Here is a 27,525-nt window from a genome sequence, read left to right as displayed (position 1 = left end):
TCAGGACCGTGCAGCATTCCTCATTTCTTCCCACTTTAATTCCTTCCTTCTCCCGAGAGGAGGAGGGAGCGAGAGGATAGACAGCAGCTCATATCCACGTGCTTCTTTGAAGCACACACTACTCTGCCAGTTCGGTCCAGTGGGCGGCGCTGGTTGCCCGATCCGCCATCAGCGGCTCCGCTGTTTTCTGCTAGCTGTTACTTGCTGACCCGTTGCCCGGTCGTCTTCTCGCCGACATGCCGGAGTACCTGGGCGACCCCTCTGTGCTCACCAAGGAGAAGCTAAAGAGCGAGCTGCTGGCCAACAACGTGGAGCTCCCGAGCGGCAACCCCACGAAGGACGTGTACGTGCAGCTGTATCTTACGAAGCTGGCCGGCCAAAGCACACGCCCCGCGGCTGCAGCTGCGGACTCGTTCTCCAGCGACGAGGAGCTGCCTCCGCCCGCGCTGCCTGACACCAGCCGCTCCTCCGGTAGAGTAAGTGCTCTCCCACTCCCGTCTCATTTGCACACTTCCACACCCACCAGGATTACTCAGCCACCAAAATCCACGTTCTGAACTCGTCGTCTGTTAACTACTGTAAATGTTCGCAGCATAGTTTCGGATGTTCAGAACACATCCATCGGACACGGCTCACATTGAAACGTGCGCTCTCTCCTCACAGACATAACTGGAAACGTCATTCCGATTGAAAGTATAAGGCAGTCTCGTGAATGAATCGCAGAGCAAATCCAGATCACTTCCCACAAACCAGTCTCACAGGTCTCACCTCCCCACAGAGTTTCCTTCTTTGCTTCAGTTCCAGCCCCATCCTTACTAATCCCGCAGCAGCTGGGGACTCTCCATCGTGACGCAGAAGAAAGTTTTAGCGCACATACAGAAAAGATGTAGACAGAGACACAGACACAGATCTGTGAATGAAGGTTTCTGCCGACTACATTGAACTGGAACGAGAGCCTTTTGATAGTTTTCAGCTCTGCATCAGCGCGCTCATGTGCACAGCGGTTACTCGTTTTTGTAGGTGGGATAAAGAGTTTGAGGTTAGAGGCCATGCACTCAGTCAGGAAGAGATTTGTTCTGATGCTGAGGACAAACTGGCAGGTGTTCGAACTGATGTCTGTTCAGGTCTGACAGAGCAAAGTGTCTGAAAACAGGAGTGACACTACTATTTAGCATTTTATTATAGACCAGGAGGCGGTGTTGAAGTCTGCAGGGTATCCTTCCTGAAGCAGCCCTCCCGCTTTGTCCCTTGGGGAGGCTGGCACTCCAGCCTGTTTTTTAGCGGGTTTCTCATGAAATAGCTGAATTTGGCTGTGACGCAGATTGATGATCAGTTCAGGTTGTAACAGAAACAGTGCATCTTACACGTTTCCACTTTTAAAGTGAGTGGGATGTGTGCCCACTTTAAAACTACAGGCAGTACTAGATGATACTAGTATGTAGTTTTTATAAAAAGTACACATTTCCATGTTGTCCAAAGGCCTGCTGTTTCAATAAGAGTATAATGATTGCAGAGGTGATGTGTGAGAGTGAATGAATAGTGGTATTGTAAAGCGCTTTGGGTGCCTTGAAAAGCGCTATATAAATCCAATCCATTATTATAACTGAGCCACCATGTGCTGTGGCTCTTGCAGTGAGTGTTTAGTGCGGTTTCATGGTTTAGGTGGTGGAGCAGACAGATGTTTTCCTGCAGCTGCTTACATTATCATTGTGAACATTGAGGAAATGCTTTTGCTAGGAAGAACTCCGACTCAGCATAGTTGGTGTCTTGGCACTAGAGTGTTGATGCCGTTTATCTTGTGAAAGCTGCTGCTCACATACCTGAGGGATTACAGGCTGCAAAGGGAGGTGCCCAAAAATGAATTCCTGACATTTTTCAGTGACTGACATGAAAGAGGATACTCGCTGTGACTCTTCGAGTCTGCAAAGCTTCATGTTTTCAGATTAGATGTTGGTCTGAATGAGATTTGGATGGATTGTTGTAAAGTGTGAGGAATGTGTGAGCGTCTGTCCAGGACTCTATGAAGAGTCTGAGAGTCCACAGTGAGTTTGTTCCACAGAGCTGTGAGCTCTTTAGTTCAGTTATGGCTGTAAAGGCCAGGGTGTGGTCTGCAGAGGCACTTCTCCTCCTCCTCCTCCTCCTCCTCCTCCTCCTTCCACTCTTGCAGTCTTTGGAGCTGCTGCTGTGATTGTGAAACAGCTGGGTTCACATCCAGCTGTTTCACAATTGTCATTGTTTCTAATACAGAGTTTCACTTCAGCTCTTTGTATGTTAGAGCTTTGCTCTCCCTCTGCAGACAGACGGCAGTTCGTGGAGTACAGTGGACAGCGAATGTGGTCGCTCTGCTTGACCGTAAATTCTACTTCAATAACCAGGAGTCACATTTTTATAGCTGTGCATTCAACACACACATGTACGCTCCTTTGGAGCCATGTAGCGCCTAGCTAAGAAGAAAGCTGAGGGTTCCTGTCCACCAACAAGCTATCGACAGCTGTCCTGTTGAGTCTTCAGAAGTATGATGTCGCTGCTGCATTCAGCAACATATTTACTGTACGTTTATTTGATTTGCTCCAAGGCAGAGCTGCCTTTAGTTTTGTTAATTAGGAGACACAGCATCATGCCACTATGCTGGCCTCACAAGTAATTTCCTGTCAGCCGCTAAGTAAAACTTCAGACTATGATGAAGCGCCTCCAGCATCTTCAGACGGTCCCATTCTCCTCCCTAAATATTTCCCCTGGCAGCTTCCTTTCAGGAAATTAAAGAACGTGTTTGTGTACATGAGTAAGTTTTCACATCTGCTCAACGGTGGTTTAGGAATGAAGTATTCATAAAATAACGAATCTTCCTGCATACTACTCCTGGATTTTTGAAAAAGGCTTTGCTTATGTGCAGTGACAGCAGTGTTATCCAGAACGTTACAGGTGGTAACCACCTTTCTGCTCTGGAAAATTTCTGCAGTTTGACTTCTGTCGTTCACATGAGTTCCCATGTTATGAGCAGAGTCCTTCTGCTACACTATTCCGGGTGACAGAGGGGGGGAGAGGGCTTTTCACCCATCTGAGACGCACTCCTGTGCACTCTTCCAAGATCCTGACTACACATCACCTGAACCAGATGACATAATTGTCTCAAAATGTTGGGCCAGAATAGAGAAGGAGCGATAGTGGGGTTCAGCACGAGGGAGAGAACTGCAAAAAAAAGAAAGAAATCCAGCACTAAAAGCACAGGCAGTGACTGCAGCGATATGTTTCCTTGTTTCTAACACAGAGTTTCACTTCAGCACTGTCAGGTTTAGAACTTCACTTACCAACAACACAAGCAGAGTGGCCCACAGACTGTACACTGCCTCCATCTGACCACAGAGCTGTCTGCAGGCAGAGAGGAGGTGCTACCTTTGACCATAAAATCAGCTTCGGGGAGAGAAAGAAGCATATATAACAATAGATGTACAAAGATATTTTAAGTGACCAACAACAGATTGGTTGGATTAGGGATCATGTTGGTACAGTAACACAGAGTCATAAAGGTACCTACAAAACGGGTAACTTCTTTATTGTATGTATAACCCCTTTGTAAATCCTGTTCACTGAAGTCTGTTAACCAATACGAATACATAAAAACACATGGAAACATCGGAATTGTCAATGGTTAGTGTTAATGTTTATGGTAACAATTTAATATTTGAGTGTTGTTGAATCAGCAGCTTTACTGACCTCTGACAGTCCTAAAGTTTAACATGATGCACGCTAACTACTCCAGCTGTAGGTGTGTGTGTCTGTGTGAGGCTGGCACTGCAACTGAGTATATAATTCAGTATTCATTTTTAATGTTGCTTAACGTCTAAGTATTTTTTAATTTATTTATTTTTGATGGCTTGGTGAACTTAGCAGTGTGTGTGCTGGTTCTTTGAAAATGAAACTGTGTTAGGTGACTCTTGTCAGTCATTACTTTGTGATTATTTGCCTTCAGGCTAAAAAAAATCTATCGCTGGCTCCGTTCTGGCTCTGATCATTTGTTTTGTGTGCTGCCCTGCTGTTTTCCACAGAAAGCCACCAGGAAAACAGACAAGGTTCGACCGACTGAGCTTGATGTGACTGCGCTGAGTGACAAGAGCCTGAGGGATGAACTGCTCGAGCGTGGACTAGACGTGGGGCCAATTGTGGGTGAGTGTAATCCTGCTCACCATTGCAGACACCATAGTGGGCACAGAGACTGCACTCACTGCGCATTTGTAAAATGACAGATGCAGACAGTCCCAGGGGAAAATTGGTTGCAAAGAGGGTGTTGCACCAAAAACGTTGTTGCTTTGGTCGTCAGCAAGGTTGCTGAGATTGCTTATAGTTTGCTTGACTGTCTGCAAACAGCATTTATTCTATGAGCTGTAGTGAAACTTGAAAAAATTAGGAAGGGGACAGATACTTCTCCCATTACTGGATTAACCAGGTTGGTTTCACTGCTACAACATCACCCTTGTCTTGTCCTCCCAGCCTCCACCCGGAAGCTGTATGAGAAGAAGCTACAAAAGTTGCTGGATGAAGGGCCTCCACAGCCTCCGCCACCACAGCTGATGCTCGTAGGCTCAGAGTCTGACCTCTACAGTGACAGGGAGGACGGTAGGAAGGACCCACGGTGCAGCTCATTCAGCGCTGCTGCACTTTAATGAGTGCTTGGATTTGAAATGTTCCCTCATCACCTATATGAGAAATGTGATATCGTGTGTTGATGAAGGGGATGTTGTGTGTAGAACAGATGTCAAACGTATGTCCTGATACAGTTGTATCCGGCCTGCAAGATAATTTCATATGTCATTTATTGATGGCCTGTTAGTACGTGGGGGCTGAATCTTCAGCCCTGCTGAAAAATCATGGAGGCAGAGGTGGGGGCTTTATTTTGAGGGGCACAATCATATCACAATCAAATACAGACTGGGATCGTACCATTACGTGAAAGGAGGAGGGGGGCAGACGTTCCAAGACAGCAGGTGCAATTTAGTTTTATTTATATAGCACCAAATCACAACAACAGTTACCTCAAGGGGGCTTTATGTTGTGTAACACATGATCTGCTGAGGCATGTATTCAGACATCTTTCTGTAGCATGGGGTCAGTGCAGCTCCAGCTCCTGACCTTTGTCTGCCACTATCTTGGAGGTTTTGAGGAAAAGGTTGCAGTGCTGGAGGTCCATCATCTCTCCTTTAAGACAGTCCTCCATCACATCAACCAGAGCCAGCTCATCACACGGGAGAAAATTCACTACTGTATTTCTACATATCCACATAGCCATATTAAAGGAGCTCCAAATTGCCTGCAAATTCCAGACTCTGGAGCTTCCCAAGACTCCAAAGATAAAGAAAAAAATTTGTTGTCAATTTGTTAATTCAATTCAGTTTTATTTCAGTTTTAACCACAACAACAGTTACCTCAAGGCTGCAGCATTGCAAGGTAAAGAGCCTTCAGTAATACAGAGAAAATGAGAGCAATCATATGACCCACTGTGAGCAAGCGCTTTGGCGAGAATGAAAAGGCCACACCGCCTTTTAACAGGAAGAACTCTCCAGCAGAACCAGGCTCAGCGAGGAGCAGCAATCTTCTGCGTCCAGTTGGGGTTAGGGGAGGAAGACAGGACAAAGAGACGCTGTATAAGAGAGCCAGAGGTTAATAACTAATGATTCATCGTAGAAAGGTGTATGAACACATAATGAAAAATGGGACTGAAGAAGAAACACTCAGTGCATCATGGGAATCCCCCAGCAGCCTAGACCTAGGGTCACCTGATCCAGCTCTATGTGATTTATAGCATATAGTTACTACCTGAACTATATGCCCTAACAATGGGCGCAGAGCCATTGCAGGGGGGAGGGGGTAAAGAATTCTTGGACACTGCTAGCATAATGGACATGTTTTTGACAATGTAACAAAATCTAACCAGTTAATGTAAAAAACAGTTAACCTGGAACGCCAGGGCTGAGCGCTCGGTACACTCTGTCAGCTGTTAGCAGAGCTAGCGACATCTCTACCACCAGTTCAAAGCAATCAGATTATCTAGGATTGACCTGTCTTGTTAACCCCGCCCCCTGACTTTGATGGGTGAGGCTGACCAATAAAATTAATTCATGAACACAGCAGCAGGGTCAGGAGTGCCAAAATGAATTAAAGAGATGCATCATTAAATAATGAATTAAATGTGTCAATAATTAATAAAAATTGGAAATGAATGAATAAATAAGGTATTAAATGTTTTAAATAGTGTTTTGTGTGACTGTCCGTTTTGCCAGAGGTGATTGCAGCTGGTGGTCCAGAGCCTGTGGAGGAACCAGAACCAGCTCCTGTGGTTGAGAGAACAGTGAGGAGCAGAGAGAAGACGGTCATGTCCACTCGCAGCCACAGCAGCCAGCACGCTGCGGTAAGACGGGTGTTCACCGCACTTACAGAGAACAGACCTGTCACTCTTTCCGCTCAATGTCCGTCACTGGCAGCAGAACAAAGGGATGTCTGGTGCTCTGTGTCAGTGCCCGGCTGCTGTGTTAGTAGAGCTGCGTGTCGCTTACTCACCGGGACCCCCTGTGATGGCTTCCACTCATCTGTGACGGCAGCAGCTTGACACGGACCGTTCATAATTCCACTGCTGGTCACTCTTTAAAGCTGCAACTCTGTTTGTGTCACACCTAGAAACGGGCTAAGCGGTGAGGGGAGTCCCAAAGAGGCTCTTAGGTGTCCGTTACTTGATAGCATCCAACGGTAATCTGCTCTTACCCATGTTTACTTTGTATGCCGTCAATGCACTGTAGCGGAAAGTGCGTTCAGAGAGGTTCTCATGTTTTTAATGGTTCTGTTCTTCTTGACTATTAGGCTTCTAGCCGAGAGCAAGGCCACGGGTATTGTGTGTGGAGTTCGGAGGGACCACATCATGCGTCCTTTAAAAGGCCTGTAATGAACCAGGCTCTGTATCTCTTGCTCTGTGCTACATATGAGAAACTGCTGAAAATTTACCTGCTAAATTCTCATAGAGCTCTTATTCATGTATGAAAAGACGTACGTGAATATGAAATGAAATTTATACTGCACCAGAAAAACTAAAGTACAAGTGTGGAAGTGACCCACAAGTCTTTGCTTCAGGAACAGGACTCCCTGCTCCTCTATCAGTGAAAGTGGAATGGTTCCAATGACCGGACTTTTTGGATTTTGGCGATCAAAGCTGTATGTGGCAGCAAGAAGCAGATCATTGTGACGTATCATGCAGATGTAGTAAGTGTAATATAGTGGGACCCCTGCAGCTGCCTTTAATCACAGTTTCCTCTGACACGGCATGGTATCTTCTTCATCCTCGAAGCTCAAGTGCACTCACTCAAGCTCAGTGTGAGACTGCTTCAGTGGATCAGCTTGCTTCTAGTCACACTCAAACCACATGATGTGGATTAATTTCTCCACAGTGCCTGTGATATCTGTCTGTTTGTGTCCTTGTTTACTGGAGCCACCTGAAGCAGTCCACTTTTAGCCCTCTCCCCACTCTGTCTGTACAGTCAAAGCTGCTTAAAGAGAAGAAATAACAGCAGTGTGAAGTTATGTAATGTGAGTGCTGTGATCTGATACTGTGCTGCTGGTTGTAGCAACAGAACCCCCTGCTGCTCAGGCACTGCACATGCACCTGCTGAGGTGTTTTTCCATTTCATTTCTACCAGTGTTGCCATGATTTCAGTAAGTACAGTTGTGAATATTGTGGAGGTTCTCTCATTGCTCCGTAATCAGATTAAGGGAAGTTAATGAATATAGCGTGGTCTTCAATATGCAGTTCACTTAATTTACTTCCTCCTGCTGAAGTAATAAAACCACCATCTCCTTTTCTTAATTTAAAAAATTCAAGACAAACTTCAAGTCAATCTGGTTTATGCTGCTACCAGATAATCTGAATTTCAAAGGGTTCCACTGACAAATTAACGGGACTTCATTAAGAACACAGAACCCTTTACGAGAAAGACTGAGGTCCTTTACTTTCTGTCAGATGAAGGCCAGCAGCAGGCTGAGGGTGGCAGATGTTGTGAAAAATCATTTGAATATCTAAACCAAACTGACTTTCTGAGATTTATTTAAAAGAAAGTTAAAACCTTTGCAAAGGCATGAACGGGGTTTATAAAGGTCAATTAATAACAGCTCCTTTATACCCATCGTGTGGATACAATGTTGTCTGTTCAGCTGTAGGCCTGAGACTCTCCAGCAGCCTCTTTGATGAGAACTTAAACTTCTTCACAGACCTAAAGAGGTGACGTTGTCTTCTTTCTCAAGCCCTCTGAAATGAACCGGCTTGAAGTGGGAGACACGGAAAGTGTTGTGGATCGTCACATTTCTGGATAACTCAAGACAGTTGAGAGATTAAGAATTGATTTAACCACAAAAGGACGAATAAAGCAAAGCTCAGTTTATCTGGGAAGACGAGCACACTCGCTGGCCTGTTTTGGACTTGGGACCAGAGTCCCGTGGTACTCAGCCAGATGTTTGTTTTACTGAAAGGTCCCGGGTAAGGCAATGCGGGTGGTGCTCCGTATGCGACAGCAGCATCAGATAGGGTGTTGCTTTTTCCTTCGTTGGCACAAAATGAGGCGATCGATGTCCAAGGGAGGCATCGAGGGGGAGAAGTGAGTGGCAGAGGAGGACACGATGGGCTGTGCATCTACACTGTCCAACAGTGTGTTCATTTCCCAGCTTAACCTTGATTTCTCTTGTCTGTGTAGGTGGAGAAAATCGCAGCCAGTGATCAAACCCTAAAAGTAGACGAGAAAGACGTTCTGAAGGAGCTCTTTCTTAATGACCGGAGCGGTCCAGCGGGAATCACGTAAGTGCAGTCGGCTGTTCTTTTCTTACCGGAAATGAAGTTTGATGTTTTTAGTCAGCAGTAAAATAAATATTCCGAGATCTTCTAAAGTTGGCACCACAGAAAGCAGGACATGAACCCCAGAGCGAAAGTAAAAGATATTAAAATTACTACTTTAACAAGTGTGAAGGGGCCAAATACTAGTCCATGGCATTGTAAGTGGAGCAGAAGTCTCTACAGTGTCTTTTAACTTGGCATGGCCAGGGTCAGTAAGTGCTGTCATAACAAGGATTTTTTTTGACAGCAGTTACTGGATTGACCGAGACTCAGAACAGTGGAAAGTCCAGTACATTATCTGCTCTACATGACGAGCTGAGGTCTCTGTGAATATTAAATCTTAAATGTTTCTCTTGTAGTGCCACCTGTCGCCGGCCCATCCGAGGAGCAGCAGGGCGCCCTGTGACATCCAGTGACCTGTGGAGTGATGACAGCCTGTTCTCTCCAAAAGCCACCAAGACCAGCATCTCCTCCTACACTCAGAGCTACTCAGTAAACAGAGTATCCAGCCTGCCACCCAAAACCACCTCCTCCAGCCTCCCGCCTGCAGGGCAGACCCAAGCAGCACAGCGCAGCATGTCTCTGTGGATAAAGCTCTTCCTGTTGGCCATCGTGGCCACTTTCCTCTTCCTCGTTTACCAGGCCATGGAGACCACCTCCATAAACCCATTTCAGACCTCAGACATGGAGGTGGCTGCTGGTAGCACAGCATAGAGAGCACAGCTGGAGACTGAGAGGTGAAGAAGACTTAGTCTGCTTTAACTCGTTCATGTTTCATTAATGTTTAAGTGTGTTAAGTGTTCTTTACATTTTGCTGCGATCACAGATTTTGTACTATTCTACTTTTTTGCCCTCATTTCTGAATAAGCTTTTATAGAGAAGAGAAATACATTTCAATGACTCTCATTGTGAAAGCACCCAGCAGCCCTGTCTGCGGTTCATCCTTAAGCTAGGACCTCAGGTGATGACGAAGCCAGTCACTAATCAACACACACAGGAGCTTTCAAAGACACAGGAGCCTCGTCGTTTTGTTTTTAGTCGTACTTGCATGGTGTGAATGTGTGTGTGATTGTAACTTTTCAAAATATGCCTTAGTATCTCTGTTCTTAACAGTCTTTAAGAGTCTGAAGCTGCTATTCTGGTTTGTACCTTGGACCATCTTTGTTATTGAGACACGGAGGCTTCTTGTTATAGTTCAAATGCTTTTTAAAGCCTGCCCCACTATTTTCCTAATCTTCTCTTGTAATAAAATTTTATACCCAAATACATTTTCTCAAACAATGTATTACATTTTCTCTTAAGTTTAATGAAATTCTGATCAATACTGCAGAACAGGGGTGTCGAACTCGCGGCCCGGGGGGCCACTTGCGGCCCACGCCACTCCTACTTCTGGCCCGTATACTCACATGAAGAACTAGAATGCTAATGAAGTGACTTTTTTTGTTAGGCAGGATTTGTGTGCAATGTTACAATGATTTAATATGAAGGCAATATGAGCAGAGAGTACAGACATGCTGAGGCTGTGTAGTTCAGTGAGAGAGTCAAAAACTAATGTGTACACTTATGTCTGCACTTTTATTTTGTTAAATACAAACAAATGATAGCAGAAGTGCTGCCACGTGTCCGGCCAGAAAGAGAGGACCAATGTGTTTATTTGGCAGTTCAATGAAAGGCTTCAGTTATTCAGTAACTACTGACAATTATTGCACTGTCAGCAGTTACTGGAAGGTCAGGAGAAAACCAGTCTTACTCCTTAACACTTACAGTGCCTTCCACTATAACTATGCAGTCTAATGGCTGAATTATGCTTCAGTGGGAAATCTATAGTGTACCTAACATACATAACTGGAAACTCTTTTTAACCGCTGTAATGTTAAGAGCCGTTTCTGGTCATGACAGACTGTCTAATAACCCTGGCCTTGGTATCTGTTGTGCTGGTCACACAGTGGATATTTTCAGGAATTTGAACCAGAGATGACGATAACTGAACAGAGAATGGGGAAATGAATACAGACTGAATTTAAACCAGGGAGAGAACTCAAAGTTGCATAACTAAACTAACCGTCAAAATAAAGCAGGACTGAAAGAAGGACCAGGAAAAAGCTCACACCCAGAAAAGGGTGTAGAGCCTGCTTCAGGTCAGTGATGAGTTACTACCCCAGGTGGAGGAGTTCAAAGATCTATGGGTCTTGTTTGTGATTGAGTGAAGAGTGAAACGGGAGATCGACAAACTGATCATTGTAGCATCCTCCAGAGCAGGGGTCTGGAAGTCCAGTCCTTGAGGGCCGGTGTCCTGAAACTTTTCCATGTGTCCCTGTTGCAACACACCTGAATAAAATGAGTAGGTCGTACCAGGAGGAGGCTCAGTGGCACACCCAGGACATGCTGGAGATAACTCTCGGCTGGCTTGGAAAAGACTCGGTGCCCCCCAGAAATATAAACTGCCCTGAGGCAATTGGTGTTGTGAAATGCGTGAGTGATCCTGGCCGTGCAGTCATTACTATTTAGGTTGGCGTAACCTCTCTGGAGCATGTAGATTAATGTATCATCCACTTCCAGATTTGGTTGATCTGGGAACTGCCCAGGTGAGCCAGGGCCAGTCTTTCCGTGACCCATGTGGACATGGGCTGTGAATGAAGAAACTGTTCAGCTCATTTCCTATCTCCGGGCTGCCCACCGGTTGTCACTTTAAACCCAGTGATTTTCTTCATTCCACTCCACACATCCCCTGTGGTGTTCTGCTGAAGCTTGAACTCCAGCTTCCTCCTGAAGGACTTCTTGTATTTTTCTGAGCTCTTAGGCTTTGCTGGACTCTCCTCGGAGAATAAACAAATCGTTTTATCTCTCTCTCTCTCTCTTTATATATATATAAAAATATTTTATACAGGACTTCATGAGTATTGTGCAACTGATACATAATTACGTGAACATATCCACTGTGTTTGTAGCCCATATGTATTATCACAGCAGGGCTGCTGTACATCGAATGACCAGCAGATGTCAGTACTTCCAAAGGGGCTTCATCACACCTTCAGAGCAAAGCTTTACCCAGCCGGAACTTTGAGAACTAATTAGAACTATGAGAGGTGTTCCTCTCACAGTTCTAATTAGAAGTCACTCTATAGAACACAAACACCTGAATGTTGAATATAATATGACAGTCCAGTGTGTTTCAACTACCCAGTCTTACCTGTCGACAAGGACCGCCTTGATGACGACTGAAGACTTACTTGTTGTGCCCCACCTCCCACTATTGGTGACGTCACGAAAGGACAAATCATTTTAGCGCGAGGTCATTCGGCCTCTTCGAGCAGCCGGTTACAGCGAAGCGGAGGCGCCATCTTAGGACACTGAAAGTGAGTCGTGCTTTTCTTCTTCAGAGAGAACAGAGGAAAGAATTAATGGCGATTAGTTTGTTATGGACGTGTAACTGTCAAACCGCGATTCATGTTGAAAGGCGGGTTTATTTTATTTCTGTCTCTAATGTGAAGCGCAGACACTCCTCCTTTAGGTCGCGTTAGCTTGATGTAGCATAGCATTTTACCGTGTCGTTAAAGCCAGTGTAATGCTAGCCTGCCGTGCATTTTGAGCTCATGTACAGCTGGTTGGTAACCTTTCGGCGACTTTTATTAACGTTAGATAACTGTTGTAGTTTAGGTGCGTTGAGGTCATTAAGCCAAGATTTTCCTGCTGACAGTCAAACTAAGCTGAGCAGCACGTGACCCACTCTTCGCGAGTGGGTTGGTTGTGTTAGCAGTTAGCTTAGCTCACGCTAACCTTGTCTCTCATTGCACTGCAGCTCCGCCGGCAGGACGCCACCATGTATCCCACTACACTGACGCAGATCGCCCGGGCCAACCCGTTCAGCGCCCCCCTCTTCACCCTGCAGAAAGTGGAAGAACCCCTCCAGAGCCATAAGGGCCAGAGGAGCCGACGATTGGCAGCAGCTGCCACCGTAGACGGTAAAGCCGGCCGAGACTCCGAAAGGTCGCTGCAAGGCTAGCGTTAGCTTAGCTGAGCAGATGTACCCGGTTGCGGCTAACTACTTTCGCACATTATATGTAGTCGGACTTACTATTTGAGCAGGCACGTGTACTCGATTTGTTTTATGTACGGGTTAGGTGGTCCGGAGGACTGTTGGATGATGATGTTGGAGCAGTCGGGCCTGCCCTGCATACAGGCCGCCCGTGGAGGACACGGAAGGACACAGCAGCGCTCAGCCTTTGCACAGCAATGCGCTGTTTGACACACTTTAAGGATTTTCTGAACGCTAATTATAACAAAAATGAATGTGACCCTGACTCTGAGCTGCTCAGGGGTCACCTTTGAAGGCAGATGGCGCAATGGCTGTGGTACACAGTACAACAGTGTTCTTATCTGGGGCCTTGCAGTCTGCAAACAGGTTTTCAGAGAACCAAGTCTCAGCACAAGATTTGAACTTCCTTCCCTGCTCAAGTCTAGGCCCAGCCATTTGACATCAAGCTTGGATCATTTGTTTTTGAAACAGAAACTGCAGTTTTTACGTTTGTTAGTGTTTGTTTAAGTTTGGAAGACAAAATATCCAATTTCCTAGTTAAATGATACAGGCAGTAAAAAGCTCTTTGGGTAAGAGGAAAAGTGGATGACAAACTTTCCATAAGCTCACTGCTCCAGACTCAGTCATGCTGAGCTCATATTGCCCTGTTCTTAAAGTCTGTCCTGTGTTTCTTCAGAGGGAGACAGTTGTGAGTTCGGCTCACAGAAGTATTTCATCCTGTGTGGCTTTGGTGGGATTCTGAGCTGTGGCACCACACACACAGCTGTCGTTCCCCTCGATCTGGTCAAATGCCGAATGCAGGTCTGTCGCTGCGGCTTGCTGCCATCGTCTTTGGCCCACTTACCATAATTCTGTTTGTCCTTTTAAAAAAAATTAATGCATCTTTCCATGGGAGAAATGTCACCAGCATAGTTGTGGTGAATTTGTTTTTGCCATTAGTTCCCATTAATCTGACATGTTGGAGTGATCATAACATACCTGCATGATTTTTCACGGTATTGTTAAATGAATGCCACCCACAGAAGAGGACCAGTGTCTGAAGGTCAGAAGGACCGACCTGAGGGAGAACAGTTTCTCTTTTGACAGTTTTATTACACACAGCTGAGTTTGGCTTAGGCAACACACTGACTGTTCATTAACAGGACTGCAAAGACAGCCGTACGTTTGATACGACAGTTTCTCTGCTGTGTGTAATCATTCCAATGAAATGAATATTGTTTTATTTCAGTTTAATCAGACCATGTTTTTAATCAGTTGGGGATCCTGCTAATGTTTTGCATTTGTTTTTAGACTTACTGACATATTGACGATCTGTTGGAAGTTTGAAGTGTGTTAAGAAAAGCAGTAAACGAGGAGAGAGAACTGCCTAACTGCAAAACATTACTGTGGTCCCTGACCGCTCATACTGAATTTGTACAGTGATTTGATCATACTGTCCTAATGATTGGTGGCATGTTGGTGACAGAGGCATCCATAATGGAAGGGTGTTGGCACTGAATTGAAACAGTTGCGACCTGGAGCAAAACACACTTATTTGGTGTTTCAGTGGTGACTCCTTCCATTACTTGGCCCTGTGTTTGTTGATTTTTGTCCTGTTGCATGTGACCTTGCATGCTGCATGTCTTTGTCCCCTCCCTTCTACCACAGAGGAAGTCAGCTGCGAGTTTGGCTCCTCAAAGTACTATGCTCTGTGTGGCTTTGGGGGTATCCTGAGTTGCGGCCTAACACACACAGCAGTGGTGCCCCTCGACCTTGTCAAGTGCCGTCTGCAGGTTTGTATGGAAGCTGAACCTCCCAGTAGCCAGCATCTACGCCAGCCTCTCAAACCTTCAACTAATGAGTATGTTATCAAGGAGTCTACGAATTATTGTATATTAAAATAAATATCAGTCATTGAGTTGAAGTGACTTTGAATAAACAAAGACAACTGTTTGCTTCTTGAGAATGTGGATCCTGAGTGTACAAGAGCTTGTTAAACCAAGCAAAGCAGAAATGGACAAGTTTAATTAACAGTAAATGACTCTATTTGCCCTCACACAGTATTATTATAAGTGTTATTAACAGTAACCTGACATGAAAACAGACGTCTCCAGTCCAAGTATGTTCTTAGTGTCAGCCTTCTGGTGCTGGTTACCTGCAGACAACACTACCCCTAAAACCCCTGTGTTCAGAGCTGATATGGTGATCACGCCAGTGTTTCTGTTCCTTAGGTGAATCCTGATAAATACAAGAGCATTGGCAATGGATTTGCAGTAACGGTGAGAGAAGATGGTGTCAGAGGTCTGGCAAAGGGCTGGGCTCCTACCTTCATTGGCTACTCCATGCAGGGACTCTGCAAGTTTGGTTTCTATGAAGTGTTCAAGATCCTCTACAGTGACCTGCTAGGAGAGGTGAGTGGAACTTTTTGACACTTGACTGGGAACGCCTGCCAAAGCAGGGTGGGCACGAATCATGCTTCTGGTCTACAGAAGAAAGATGGGATGAGTTTAAAGGAGTCCTTTGAGCGTTTATTGACCATGAAGCTGCTCTGAGTTGTCACATTATTTTGGAGAAATCTGAACTGCCTTCTTCATGTGTGTAAATGCAGTGTAGGCTATGTGTGACTTGCTTGGAACTACTCTTATTTTCTCCCACTGTGTGACCAACAGGAGAATACGTACCTGTGGAGAACCTCCCTGTACCTGGCTGCCTCAGCTAGCGCAGAGTTCTTCGCTGACATCGCTCTGGCTCCAATGGAGGCTGCCAAAGTCCGTATCCAGACCCAGCCAGGCTATGCTAACACCCTCAGAGAGTGTGCCCCCAAGATGTATGCAGAGGAGGGCCTCTGGGCGTAAGTTTGTTCCATAACGTGTGGTAGCACTTGATTGAATAATTAAACGGAGAACAAGTTTGTGATGCTAACACGCTCCTTAGATCCACCTCTGGAGGGCGCTGTTCTCTGAGCAGAGCTCCTCAGCAGCTTTCTGGCTGTACAGTTGGAGGTGCTTGAGTCATTGGCGTGTGAGAACAGTCTACCTGTCCCCCAGCCCATCTGCTGCACTGGCAACCCTGTCACTGGGCAGGGATCTCCCAGTGCAGCGAGCCTGGGGGACGGACACATTCAACATAGTCTCTGCATAGAGCTGGAAGACAGTTTGGAGTGATTTTTTTTTTTAATTTATTTTTTAAACTACATTTAACCAGCAAAATGTGTAAGCTACACAGGTACCTGAGCCTAAAACTTACTTTAAAATTAGGGGATATTTATCTCTATATGAAGTTCTAGTGCCAAGTGTCTCTGAGCTCATTCCTTGTTTTTTGCCTGTAATCCCAGTTTCTATAAAGGAGTGGCTCCCTTGTGGATGAGGCAGATCCCCTACACCATGATGAAGTTTGCCTGCTTTGAGCGAACTGTGGAGATGCTCTACAAGTATGTTGTCCCTAAGCCCCGCAGTGAGTGCACCAAACCTGAGCAGCTGGTTGTGACCTTTACGGCTGGTTACATTGGTGAGTTTGGGGATGTTTCCCTGCTGATGTTGATTAAATGCTGCCATGTATTTTGAGTAACTACTAGACCTTTAGTTGTAGCATGCAAAGTAAACTCCAATCATTTTTGCTGTATAAGGCTAGAAAATCAAGGTTGAGGTTTCTAATGTCTCGTTGCTTTGTGTGCAGCTGGTGTGTTCTGTGCCATCGTGTCCCACCCTGCTGACTCGGTCGTGTCTGTGCTGAACAAAGAGAAGGGCAGCACTGCTATGCAGGTCCTCAAGAGGCTGGGACCCAAAGGTTTGTATCAACATTATTTCAGTTGTTTCATCAGCAGTAGTATGAAACGAGGTTTATGACCATCCACTGCTGGAGGAGCAGAGCTTCTCAGCAGCTCCTATGTTGTGGGAGGAGTTTGAGTCATGGCATACCTGCAATCAGGCCTCAGTTGTGTCTCAGGGGTTCAGGAGTGCAACTTTGTGAACAATTCACTTTTACACTGCTCACCTCCTGTACTTGGTTTACATTCAAGTAGGGTTGAATGATGACTTTGTGTCTAGCACATTTTTGTGTTCAGTGGATAGCAAAGTGGCTTTTGTGTCTACTGAAGTAGGACTTGATTGACCTGAACCACTGTTTTGTGAGGTGAGGAATAACGGACTGCTGTCTCTTTCAGGTGTGTGGAAGGGTCTTATTGCCCGTATCATCATGATTGGTACTCTGACAGCCCTGCAGTGGTTCATCTACGATTCTGTGAAGGTGTACTTCCGCCTGCCACGCCCCCCTCCACCTGAGATGCCCGAGTCCCTGAAGAAGAAGCTCGGTCTTACAGAGTAACCCATCTTGTCACTGAGCTGCATTCTCCAGAAGCAACACATTTAAACCCCCAAATTCCTACAGCACACAGCAGCCACTGTATTTATGTCCTCAGCTCCTGCTGCTCTTCAGGGCCCAGGGGTGCTACTTCTCATGTATATTTAAAAGCAAAACGGGCGAGAAGATGGAGCCGTCACTCTTGGCTGATCAAGGGTCTGACATAATTTTTCTCTGTAGAAACATCAGTCTGGTTTTATCAGTTCCTGTCCTTAGATTATTTGGAAATTCTAATTAAATATTTCCTGGAAAACACCTGTTGTCTGTTTCTGCTTTGAATTAAAGCGTTTGTTTTTAAGGTTATACAACATCTATCACAGTGCATCTGCCCTGTGCAGGAATATCAATTTTAAAGGAGCGCTACTGCTATAACTGGGAAGGTTCTGTGTATTACACTGAAATTTGCAGTGGTTTAAGGTGGTGTAGTTGTGATGCATCATATGCTGCTAGTTTCAGTTGCCTGAGGTCATCAGCATGGAGAACCAGATTTCTGTCAACTGTTTGCGTAGTGTAATACACTCACTGGAAGATCGGTACATTTTAATTAGAGATGACTGACTAGTCTGTTCACTGTTCAAGGTGTTCTTGGTGGGCCTGTGTTTTAGAGTACCACCAGAGGGAGGTCTTACTCCACCTTCAGGCTGAAGAAGTTGAGAGGGATGTTTCTCCTACCGAAAATGCTATGGAATTATATTTGGGTACGAAGGGAGAAAAATATATCATCTGAGCAAATAACTTCATTTGATGGCCACATTTGTTGTCACTCATGCAATCAACAACCTACCCATGCAGAACTCTGCAGCAATGCACACAAACCATTCAATATGCTGCGCAAGCACTGCTGCAGTTTGATGCACTCACTCTATGAATCAAGTGACTGGAGGGCAGAGCCCAAAGGAAGAGAACTCACAATGCAATTGGCCACACATAAGCAGTGTTCAGAATGAAGTTTCCCAATTATCAACAGTTGCTGTGCAGTAGTAGAAAGATTGACCATTGTCACTTTAATGCTGAAGAACAGACCTTTTCTGATTTATTTTTTTTTTTCCTTCAAAAAATTATAGTGAGCATCAGGAAAGATCCTTATTTAGCAAATATAAACCTGGCCATTTCATTACCATACCCCACAACCTTAAATTTGAAACTATTGACAATTTAAGTGTAAAGTTAAATGATTACTAGCATCTTAGCTGCCTTTTCTTTTAAAAGCCACACTATTAGCCATAGTTGATGGTCACATAGGCATTCATTTTACTCTTTTACCACGTTAATTTTACCTTAATCACTCAGCTGTTGGGACTGCGGTCCTCTACTTCTAGTTGGCTAGAAGTAGGCCCATAGGCTGTACCTATGAGACCTGCTTACTATTTGTTGTTGGTATTTATACACCTCTCTGCATTTAATTATTAGTTATTATAATATCTGGAGTCCAGAGGAGGTCTTTGTCCAGTCTTCCTCCCCTCACGCCACCCAGTCGCTGCCCCTCCCTAAGCAAGTCAAGTCAAGTGGCTTCATTGTCATTCCAACTAGGGCTGGGTATCGTCACTGATTTCTAGAATCGATTCAATTCCGATTCACAAGGTCCCGAATCGATTCGATCCACGATTCGATTTAATTCGATTCGATTCGATTCAATTTAAATCTGGGAAATTTTGACAGTCAGAAATATAATTCAGATCAGTACATTTACATATTTTTGTATCTATAAAAAGGAAGCTGACACTCGCAAGACTTTATCCAAGCTGTGAGCATCACAGCAGATGCCTTTGTGTCAAAGTAGCTGAAGATAAAACACAGAAAAACATGTAGGTGATTTTCCTGGCCTGGGATTTTATAAAAATATTCTGCAGTACATCAAAAACGAAAGAAAACCATTAATTAATGAACATTACCTCTGACGTTACAGCGGTTTTATTAGAGACACGGCTAAGCATTTTGCATTTTGAATAATATTAAAAAGTTTAAATTTGTTCAGTATTGAACAGCAGAAATGAGGTTTTCTTTTCGGAAGAATGTAAAAGGGAAAAAAAACAGCGGCCGACAGCGCTGTAAGCAACAGTAGACTTGTGCGTAACAAGCAAGCGAATAATGAAGAAAGCAAAACTGTTCGAGAGAGAGAGAGAGAAAGAGAGAGGGAGAGGGAGAGAGGGAGAGAGAGAGAGCTGCGCATTGCAATGGAAGCAAAACAGTAAAAGAGTGAATTCATGACGATGTTTATGTGAAGCGTTTGGATCTTCTTTTGCTGCTGGTTCGGTCAATATTGTTTGGAGAGAGATCAAACTAACAGCCTTAGAATCAGCACATAAAGGGCGTGAACACAAAGCGCGGACCCGGATCAGCGAGCTGTCGGCTTTCACTTTCAGCCCCGACTGTGAGAAAGGCGACATCTAACTGATTCTGATCCGCGGGTCACGCCCTGTGTTTAAGTCTATGTGAAGAATCCGTGTACCTGCTCTCATTTACTGTTTGGTGGTTCTTGAAATTTTTTGTGAGATGTCACCAGAGATTCTGGCATTTCGGACAAAATAAATTTATATTAAAAAATCGATTCAGGATTTTAATGAATCGATTTTACGTTATCCAAGCCAGAATCGATTTTAATCGATGAATCGATTATAAAAACCCACCCCTAATTCCAACCATGTGCAGTGGTACAGTACACAGTGAAACGAGACCATGAAGCTACATATGACATATAACAGACAATCAACACAGGACTTTACAAAGTTCAATGTGCAAAAATTGCAAATAAACAAAACAAAGAGTGCAACACCAGACAGAGCAGAACGATATAGACACAACAGTGGAAACTGAGCATTGTACAAAAAGTAACTTGGAGGTGTGTGTGTGTGTCAGTGCAGTTACTCAGTGTTCAGGAGTCTGACGGCCTGGGGGAAGAAACTGTTCGGCAGTCTGGCAGTGACGGCCCGAATGCTCTGGTACCTCTTGCCAGAAGGCAGCAGGGTGAAGAGTGTATGTGAGGGGTGCGTGGGGTCCTCCACAATGCTGGTGGCTTTGCGGATGCAGTGGGTGTGATAGGTGTCTATGATGGAGGGAAGAGAAGTTCTCCGCCAGGTGGACACCAAGGAATTTGGTGCTCTTGACAGCCTCCACAGATGCTCCATCAATGTTAAGTGGACAGTGATCTCTCTGTGCTCTCCTGAAATCTTTTGTTTTGTCCACATTCAGACACAGGTTGTTGACTCTACACCAGTCCATTAGATGTTGCACCTCCTCTCTGCATGCTGGTGTGAGATTATAGCATAACATATGATCAATTATTCCATTGTCCTCATCTCAGACTGTGGTTGATGGTTAATGTAGAAGTCAAAAGCTGGAATTGTGCAATAGATATTGTTCATTACTGATAGATCCTATTTTCTAGTACAAATGGCACAGTTTTGTGTGTGTGAGAGAGAAAGACAATTTAGAATTTTATTTTTATATTTTTTTGCTCTATAAAAGTGATTGATTCTACTATTAAATATCCAAGGAACCAAAAGTAAGCTGTCTGACAGCATAGTGCTGTACTCGGGTGATATAGTACTGTGAGGTCTGAGGAATATAAGATGGGGCCTGATTATTCAAGACCTTCTATGTGAGGAAAAGGGTTTTTAATTTGCTTCTGGATTACCAGGGAGCCACTGCTTCCTGTTAAATTTTGCAGATACATTTGCATGCATCCACTATCATACGCTCATGTTGTGCCTCATGATCCTAATAGTGTATTTGCTAAAATGATGTAGTAGAGCTGTGGAACATAAAAATCAGACACTGCATTTCAAACTGAGTTAAAAGGAACTACTGTGTCACAAATGAAATGATAGCGCCTAGCAGATTTACCTGATGCTCATCTAATGGGCCTGAGCCTGGCCTGGGTCACAGAAACTCCCCCTTACACACACACACACAGACACACACAGTGTGCTGTTGTACTGATGGTGTCATTACAATCCATTTGTTGCCCACAAAATGGGCAGCTTCTACACTGGCAGCAATAGTGTTGTCTTCTATTGGGATAAGGTTGCATCTCAGTGGGTACAACAGGGCCGCCTGGCAGGATAAGGTTGCCGGGGGTCATGGGAAATGGAGTCTATTTATGTGTTCCCTGTTTGTGAGGCAACACTGTCATCTGTGAATGATTGAATAAAACATCAACACTATGGGGGATAAAAAGGTTTGTCAGACGCTCAGTTTACTCATCTCCTCTTTTTGGGTGGATCGCTCCAGTAATTTCCACGTTTAGGTAGAATACGAAGAATCCATTGATTTGATAAACTAACAGGGTTATTGCACATGCTGCTTGAACAGTATGTGTGGCCTATTTTAGTACTCCATCTCCAGCACGTCCCACTGTTGATGGAAATAGCAGTGGGCTCCATCAGGGACAGTCAGGGTTTAGCCTTCATTATCAGGTCCACTTTCAACTATGTTTCCATTGCACTGCGCCAAGTCCACACAGACAGGCAGATCATGCACCGAGGACCCCGTAAACTTGCTTTTTTCCTTTCTTTCTCTCTTTCTGTTTTGAGTTTTAAAAAAGTGTTTGTGCACTTTAGAGTCCAAAAGATTTCAGTTTTTAAAATATTTTTACTGAACACTGTAATGTGTCCTATGAAAAAACATATTAGATAACCTGCAAACGACTAAAAAACAAATGTATATGGATTGTTACAAACTTTATCATTTAGTGTTATTTTACATTAACAGTATTTTTGCCAACGTGAATGGTTGAACGAGGGCACTGGGTATTTCTGTCGCACCCTGTCCAAAGATTAAACCAAAGTTGAACTCTGTAGCATTAACTTGACTCACCTTGTCTGAAGGAAGAGAAAACCTTCTAATTAGCAGATGATCTGCTCTACCTCCTTAGCTACAGGCACCTCATGACAACAAAGGAGTTGGAACATTCTGACTGCCCTCGAGTTGCTCAACCTGGGGTCCAGACTTAAAGCTGATTACTCCAGAGCAGGGGTGTCAAACTCATTTTACATGATAGGCCACCTATCACTCTTAAGAAATATCTTTAGCAGTGCACATTCAGGCCTGTGAGACTCATTTAGACACTCAGACACTGAGCCATAGCTGTGTGCTACATGCAGACATTTCTGCATCTATGCCATTCAAAGACACTTTGTATATACTTTAAGTAATATTCAATACTAAACTGTCACTTTAGTCTTTTTCAAGGAAGCTAATTTTTAACTCTGTATTGTCAGAACCCCCCCCCCCCAACTATTTTTATGGATTTGCTACTACTAGGGAGACACACACGAGGTTTAAGGCCTGGACAAATTTGAATCCTGCACAATGGAAAATAGCTGAAAAGAAAAACGGGTATGACTTTATCCAGGTCCTAGTCTTATAAAGTCTGCACTCAGCTTTGCGGTTTACAATAACAATATTACTGAAATTTAGCCAGATGCTGCTCATTTTATGTTTTCTTTCGTTTCTTTACTCTTTCCCGAGATGCTTGCATTTAAATCCGGTGTTGTGCCAAAAATGATCGCCAGCTGCCAAAAACCGATTTCCGGTATTTGCCAAAAACTGATTGCTCCTATTTAAACTGCTATAAATAACTTGTTGGTCTATAATACGTGAAACATATGTCAAATGTATCCCTCATCATCTTAAGCCACAAACAACAATCCTGTAAAAAGGTAGAAGCCACAATCAGTATTTGGCAGTGGCTTTTATATATCCTTTATTTATCTTGACATTAAAAATGTCTTTTTTTTTAAGTTCAAGTTGACAGCGGAAATTGCAACAAATATAAAAAATAGTTCTGTAAACATATTTTAAGTGGACAAAAAGGACCGGATTGGTTATAATCTAAGTACAATAAGACAGAGCTATAAAGATACTTGAAAAACAGGTCATTTTTAAATTTTATATGTAACCCCTTTGTAAACCCTGTTCACCGAAGTCTATTTACCAACATACGTAAGGATATTACACATAAAAAAAAACATACGGAAACATTGGAAAACAGTTTTGGGCGCAACACCGGCTCCCGGCTGTCCCCTATCTTCTTTTACATGTTCCCAGTCTGTCTTTGCATGTGATTGGCCGCATGATATGCCCATCAAAATAAAGTCCCGCCCCGGCTAGCATGGATCAGCAGGGCTCCAGGACTGAAGATTCGACTATTAATAACGGACATATGAAATTATATAATTGTTAAGCTGTGTCCCAAAACCTAGGCCGCATCTTTCGAGGACCCGGCCTTCGCGGTCTGCGTGGACCGGGTCCTAGTTTAATTATCACATGGAGAGGAATAACATTCCAAGTGGAGTTGAGATATTTTTGTACATTTTTTACCCAATTAATGATAAATGTGTTGTTTAAAGTGCTAAAATCCAGAAAGTTTAGACCGCCTTTATCATATGTGTTCAAGAGAACAAGTTTCCTTAAATACTGAGTCTTATTTCTCCACACAAAGCTAAAGAGCATCTTGTCAGTGTCATTTAGAATAGAATAGAATAATCCTTTAATTGGCCCCTAAGGGGAAATTTGTGTGTAACAGCAGCAAGAAAGACACATATACAAACAAACAGTACACAAGACACAGAACAGAAACATACAGTTTTTACATATTTACACCAAGGACAATGGTTCTGTTGGAGTGAATTGTTAAATGTTGTCATTTTTATGCCACCTCTGATGAAAGGAATTCCACTGTCCTTCCCCCAAGATTCTCGAGGTTCTGGGTGGGGGGCTGTAGTGTTTTATTACAGACACATCCTTGTGCTTTTTGATCTAAGCTTCCTGTGGTCAGCAGGAGGTCACACACACACACACACACACACACACACACACACACACACACACACACACACACACACACACACACACACACACACACACACACACACACACACACACACACATTCTTACAGAAGTTCACACATATACATACAATGCCTGGTCTTAGGACCATGTGGGCGTTGCTTTGCTGTGATGTGTTTTGTGTGAACTGTCTCTCAATAAAAGGCAGCGGGAGGAAGCCAGATTTGGGGTCATTTTCGTGGTGGACACAGACAAGGCCTCCCTTGCGCAAGTAATCGATCGATCGACTGTCTTGTTTTCTTCATGATGAATAAGTCTCTAGAATTAGCGGGGCTTGTGGAAACACAGACCCAACAGTTACCAAAAGCAGAGTACTGTATCATTATTGAATTAAATCAAGTACAGATAAGAGGCAAAACCTGGTTATAGTGTGAATCGGTTGATAAAATAGTGCAAGTTACAGTGCTGATGTAAACATCTATGTTTGTTGGGAGCAGTTCTGAGTCTGACAGCTGCAGAAGAGGAAGGACCTGCGAAACACTCCTTCATGCATCGAGAATGCAGCAGTCTGTCACTGAAGGAGCTCTGCAGTTCAGCAACATTTAAGAGGTTTTTTCTCCTCATGGATAGACAGAGCTGCATATATTAATCGTAAAATTCGCTCTGCTTTGGTGATCAAAACTCTTCCTCTTAAGAAGAGATCTCTAGGGGCCACTGGTTTAGTCTACTTTGAGTTTTCTGGAAGACAGATTTCACATTTAAGGATGTTCCTCTTGGTTGATCCTTAGTAATTATTATTCCCAAGTATCTCACTTCATTTTTAACTTGTATAGTACAAATAGATGTACTGAAATATTCCTTAAGTTCACACTTGTTAATATTCAGATCTACGCCAGAAGCTCTAGAGAACGCTTCCAGAGCTGCAGACGTGTTTTTGGTTCATCAGAAAAACAGCAGTATCATCAGCCATTTGACTGATTATCAGATTTCTGTCCAGCAGTGAGATACATGTGAGATCTAAAGATCTTGTAAAAAGAGGTACAGAGATGCAGGGCATCCTTGTCTAATGCCTCTTGACAGATCAACTTTAGGACAGGTTCCACTAATTAGTTTCACTGAGCCATTGCCGTTTCTGTATAGAGTCTCTATGGATTAACAACAGTAACTTTCAAAACCAAATTTATGTAAGGACTGTACAATGGACTGGTGTTCCACAGTGTCAAAGGCTTTATAAAAATCTAAAAAATAACATGAATCAGAATCAGAATAATCAGGTAAATGGTCTTCGTGAGTTTGGGAATCAGTGTGGTCAGTCACTGAGTCATAGTGAGTGGAAGACTTTCTTCATTGAGACGTTCCTTCACATAAAAACGAGCTAGCTCAGTAGCAAAAACCTCATGAAATTCTGCAGCTAGACTGTCTGTTCCTGGTGATTTGTTATTTTTGAGAAGATTAATAGTGCTCTACACCACTTACTGTGACTGCATATCATTTAAGGTCCTAGTAGAAATGGAATTCAGCAAGAAGTCTGCTGAGGCCTGTGGGAAATTGGATCTTTAAAGTTGTTTATAGAAGATAAAGATCTCTCCTGGTCAAAAAAACACAGCATCATGGTCAGTAAAGCCCTACAGCGACTCTACTTCCTCCACAAACTGAGGAGAGCAAGAACTTCGACCCCCATTATGAGCACCTTCTAGTGAAGCATTGTTGAGAGTATCCTTGCCAGCTGTATCACTGTGTGGTACGGCTCCTGCACTGGGTCCTGTTGGAAAAAGCTACAAAGAGTAGTGAGAGCAGTGGAGAGGATTGTGGGTACTTCTTTTTCCTCCCTCCAGGACATCTGCTGCACCTGCCTCACCTTAAAAGCCTTCTGCATTACAGGTGACTCCACTCGTCCGTCCAACAGTCTTTTCAGTTTGCTGCCATCGGGATGGCAAACTGTTGTGTATATAAGATTGTATTGTTCTCAGGGCTGGACTGGGACAAAAAATCAGCCCGGGCATTTTGACTAGTGACCGGCCCACCATGGTATTACAGGAAAATCCATAAAGCCTTTATAATAAACTTAAACCTACACCAGCCTCCCTATTCTGGTATTCTAAACAGTACTTAGCAAAAATATAAAACAACTTAATTTATAATTACATATACCTAACTAATAGGGTTGCCAACTCCCAGCAAAAAAAGAAAAAAAAGGGAACCACTCCCGTACCCTCTGCCTCAAGATGCTTAATTGACAAAACTGATTTTAATTTAATGCACGTATAAAACAAATGCACAGAAATCTATTCTTTTTCTCCAGTAATTAAATAGATTCAACATCTTTCTTCAACAGAATTGCAGACTGCACAGATGGTACCTTCCCAAAGGAAAGAATACTATAACTTACAAGGGTATATACTAGACTTAATATTTACTGAATACTATAATGGATTTCTGTACATTTTACATCAGATGAAAACTTTGGTTGTAAGATTCAGATAATTATTTATTAAAAGCTAGACATTTTAACCTTCCTGCCTTCTTGGGACCTTTTTGTGCCACTGCTATGTGTTAAATGGCTGCCATTTCCACTGTGTTCAGTGGAATATAACCAAACTTGCCACAGGATAGTTTTTACCTGTCAATGTTAATATTCCAGTGTGAATTCCTTAAATCAGCCTAAAATGGCTGAGCAGCAGAAATCCCCACACCCATCACCCTGGGGACCATTTTCTGCCCATTGACTTCCATTATAAACGCTATTTTTCAACCCCAAATTATCATCATATGATTTTATTTTTTCTTCTTTTCTTGGATGTCAATGAAGACTCAGGGCCTTGAAGTTTTAATTTTTAAATTGCAAAAAAAATGCAAAAAAAATAATGGCAGGTCAAAATGTATGTTGGTGCCAATCTTTGGTCCATCTAAAGGCCTACTTATAATGACAATCACATATTACTTCAACTGGTTTTTTGTGGAAATATTTAGTTTCGTTTTTTGGTTTTTGGGGCTTATAACACAGGGCGCTCATGTAATAACACTGGGATTTGAAGGGTTAAAACAACGAAAATATAATTAAAACTTTACATGAATATTTCAGGGAGAAGTAGTTTTACAAGGTTGGCTAATTTAAAGTGGAATAAAATATGGATATATGGTCTTTTTATGGCGTGGCTGAGAATGGTCCCTAGGGTGATGGGTGTGAGTTTTTTAAAGGATGGCAAGAGGGTTAAATAAGAATAAGAAAGAAAAGTATTTCTTTGTGCCCACCTTTCCCTGTTAATGCCCTACCTGCCCCCCTGGCAAAACTTTGCTAGACCCGCCCCTGCACACGTAGCTGTCAGCTACTTAGAAAAGGATCCTGGTGTTATTTGTCTCTCAGAAACACTTCATAACTTCCCTTCACCTCATTCCTGTCACCTAAAAGGTAAACCTGTTTCCCCGTCACCTGTTCAGCTCTGATGATTCAGTAAGGACATCTCCTGGTTTCATCTTCATGTTTCCTTCTCACCAGATA

The 27,525-nt window shown here is 43.6% G+C and overlaps 2 protein-coding genes, 1 long non-coding RNA gene and 1 other non-coding gene across 8 annotated transcripts; 3 read left to right on the top strand and 1 right to left on the bottom strand.

The window, feature by feature from the left end:
• The first annotated feature begins 89 nt into the window (after positions 1-89).
• On the top strand, positions 90-10,127 carry tmpoa (thymopoietin a). Of its 2 annotated transcripts, XM_026194132.2 has the most exons (6): positions 90-476; positions 4,047-4,164; positions 4,489-4,614; positions 6,276-6,403; positions 8,727-8,827; positions 9,223-10,127. In XM_026194132.2, the coding sequence occupies exons 1-6, from the start codon at positions 237-239 to the stop codon at positions 9,575-9,577; spliced, it is 1,068 nt and encodes a 355-aa protein (XP_026049917.2). In that variant the 5' UTR covers positions 90-236; the 3' UTR covers positions 9,578-10,127. The 2 variants fall into 2 exon arrangements, with proteins under 2 accessions (XP_026049917.2, XP_026049919.2); XM_026194134.2 differs by lacking the exon at positions 4,489-4,614.
• On the bottom strand, positions 5,370-12,191 carry LOC145420643 (uncharacterized). Its single transcript, XR_013901960.1, has 2 exons — positions 12,054-12,191; positions 5,370-5,635 (listed from the first exon to the last, which is right to left on the bottom strand). It is a non-coding gene; the product is annotated as an uncharacterized LOC145420643 (long non-coding RNA).
• slc25a3a (solute carrier family 25 member 3a) lies at positions 12,073-17,492 on the top strand. 4 transcript variants are annotated; one of them, XM_026142457.2, is made up of 8 exons: positions 12,073-12,219; positions 12,663-12,825; positions 13,576-13,700; positions 15,110-15,289; positions 15,548-15,729; positions 16,213-16,385; positions 16,554-16,664; positions 17,041-17,492. In XM_026142457.2, exons 2-8 carry the CDS (start codon positions 12,684-12,686, stop codon positions 17,199-17,201), a joined length of 1,074 nt encoding a protein of 357 aa, XP_025998242.1. In that variant the 5' UTR covers positions 12,073-12,219; positions 12,663-12,683; the 3' UTR covers positions 17,202-17,492. The 4 variants fall into 4 exon arrangements, with proteins under 4 accessions (XP_025998242.1, XP_025998241.1, XP_080146190.1 ...); XM_026142456.2 differs by lacking the exon at positions 13,576-13,700 and adding an exon at positions 14,547-14,671 and having other exon boundaries at positions 12,077-12,219; XM_080290064.1 differs by having other exon boundaries at positions 12,202-12,320.
• On the top strand, positions 15,799-15,998 carry LOC113007211 (small nucleolar RNA SNORA53). The gene has a single exon (XR_003269889.1). It is a non-coding gene; the product is annotated as a small nucleolar RNA SNORA53 (small nucleolar RNA).
• Positions 17,493-27,525: the final 10,033 nt, after the last annotated feature.

Source organism: Astatotilapia calliptera, chromosome 15 (genome assembly GCF_964374335.1).
Source record: "Astatotilapia calliptera chromosome 15, fAstCal68.1, whole genome shotgun sequence".
Taxonomy (NCBI): Eukaryota; Metazoa; Chordata; class Actinopteri; order Cichliformes; family Cichlidae; genus Astatotilapia; species Astatotilapia calliptera.
Note: the sequence above shows the minus strand (reverse complement) of the source record. Positions and strands in the feature narration are given on the sequence as shown.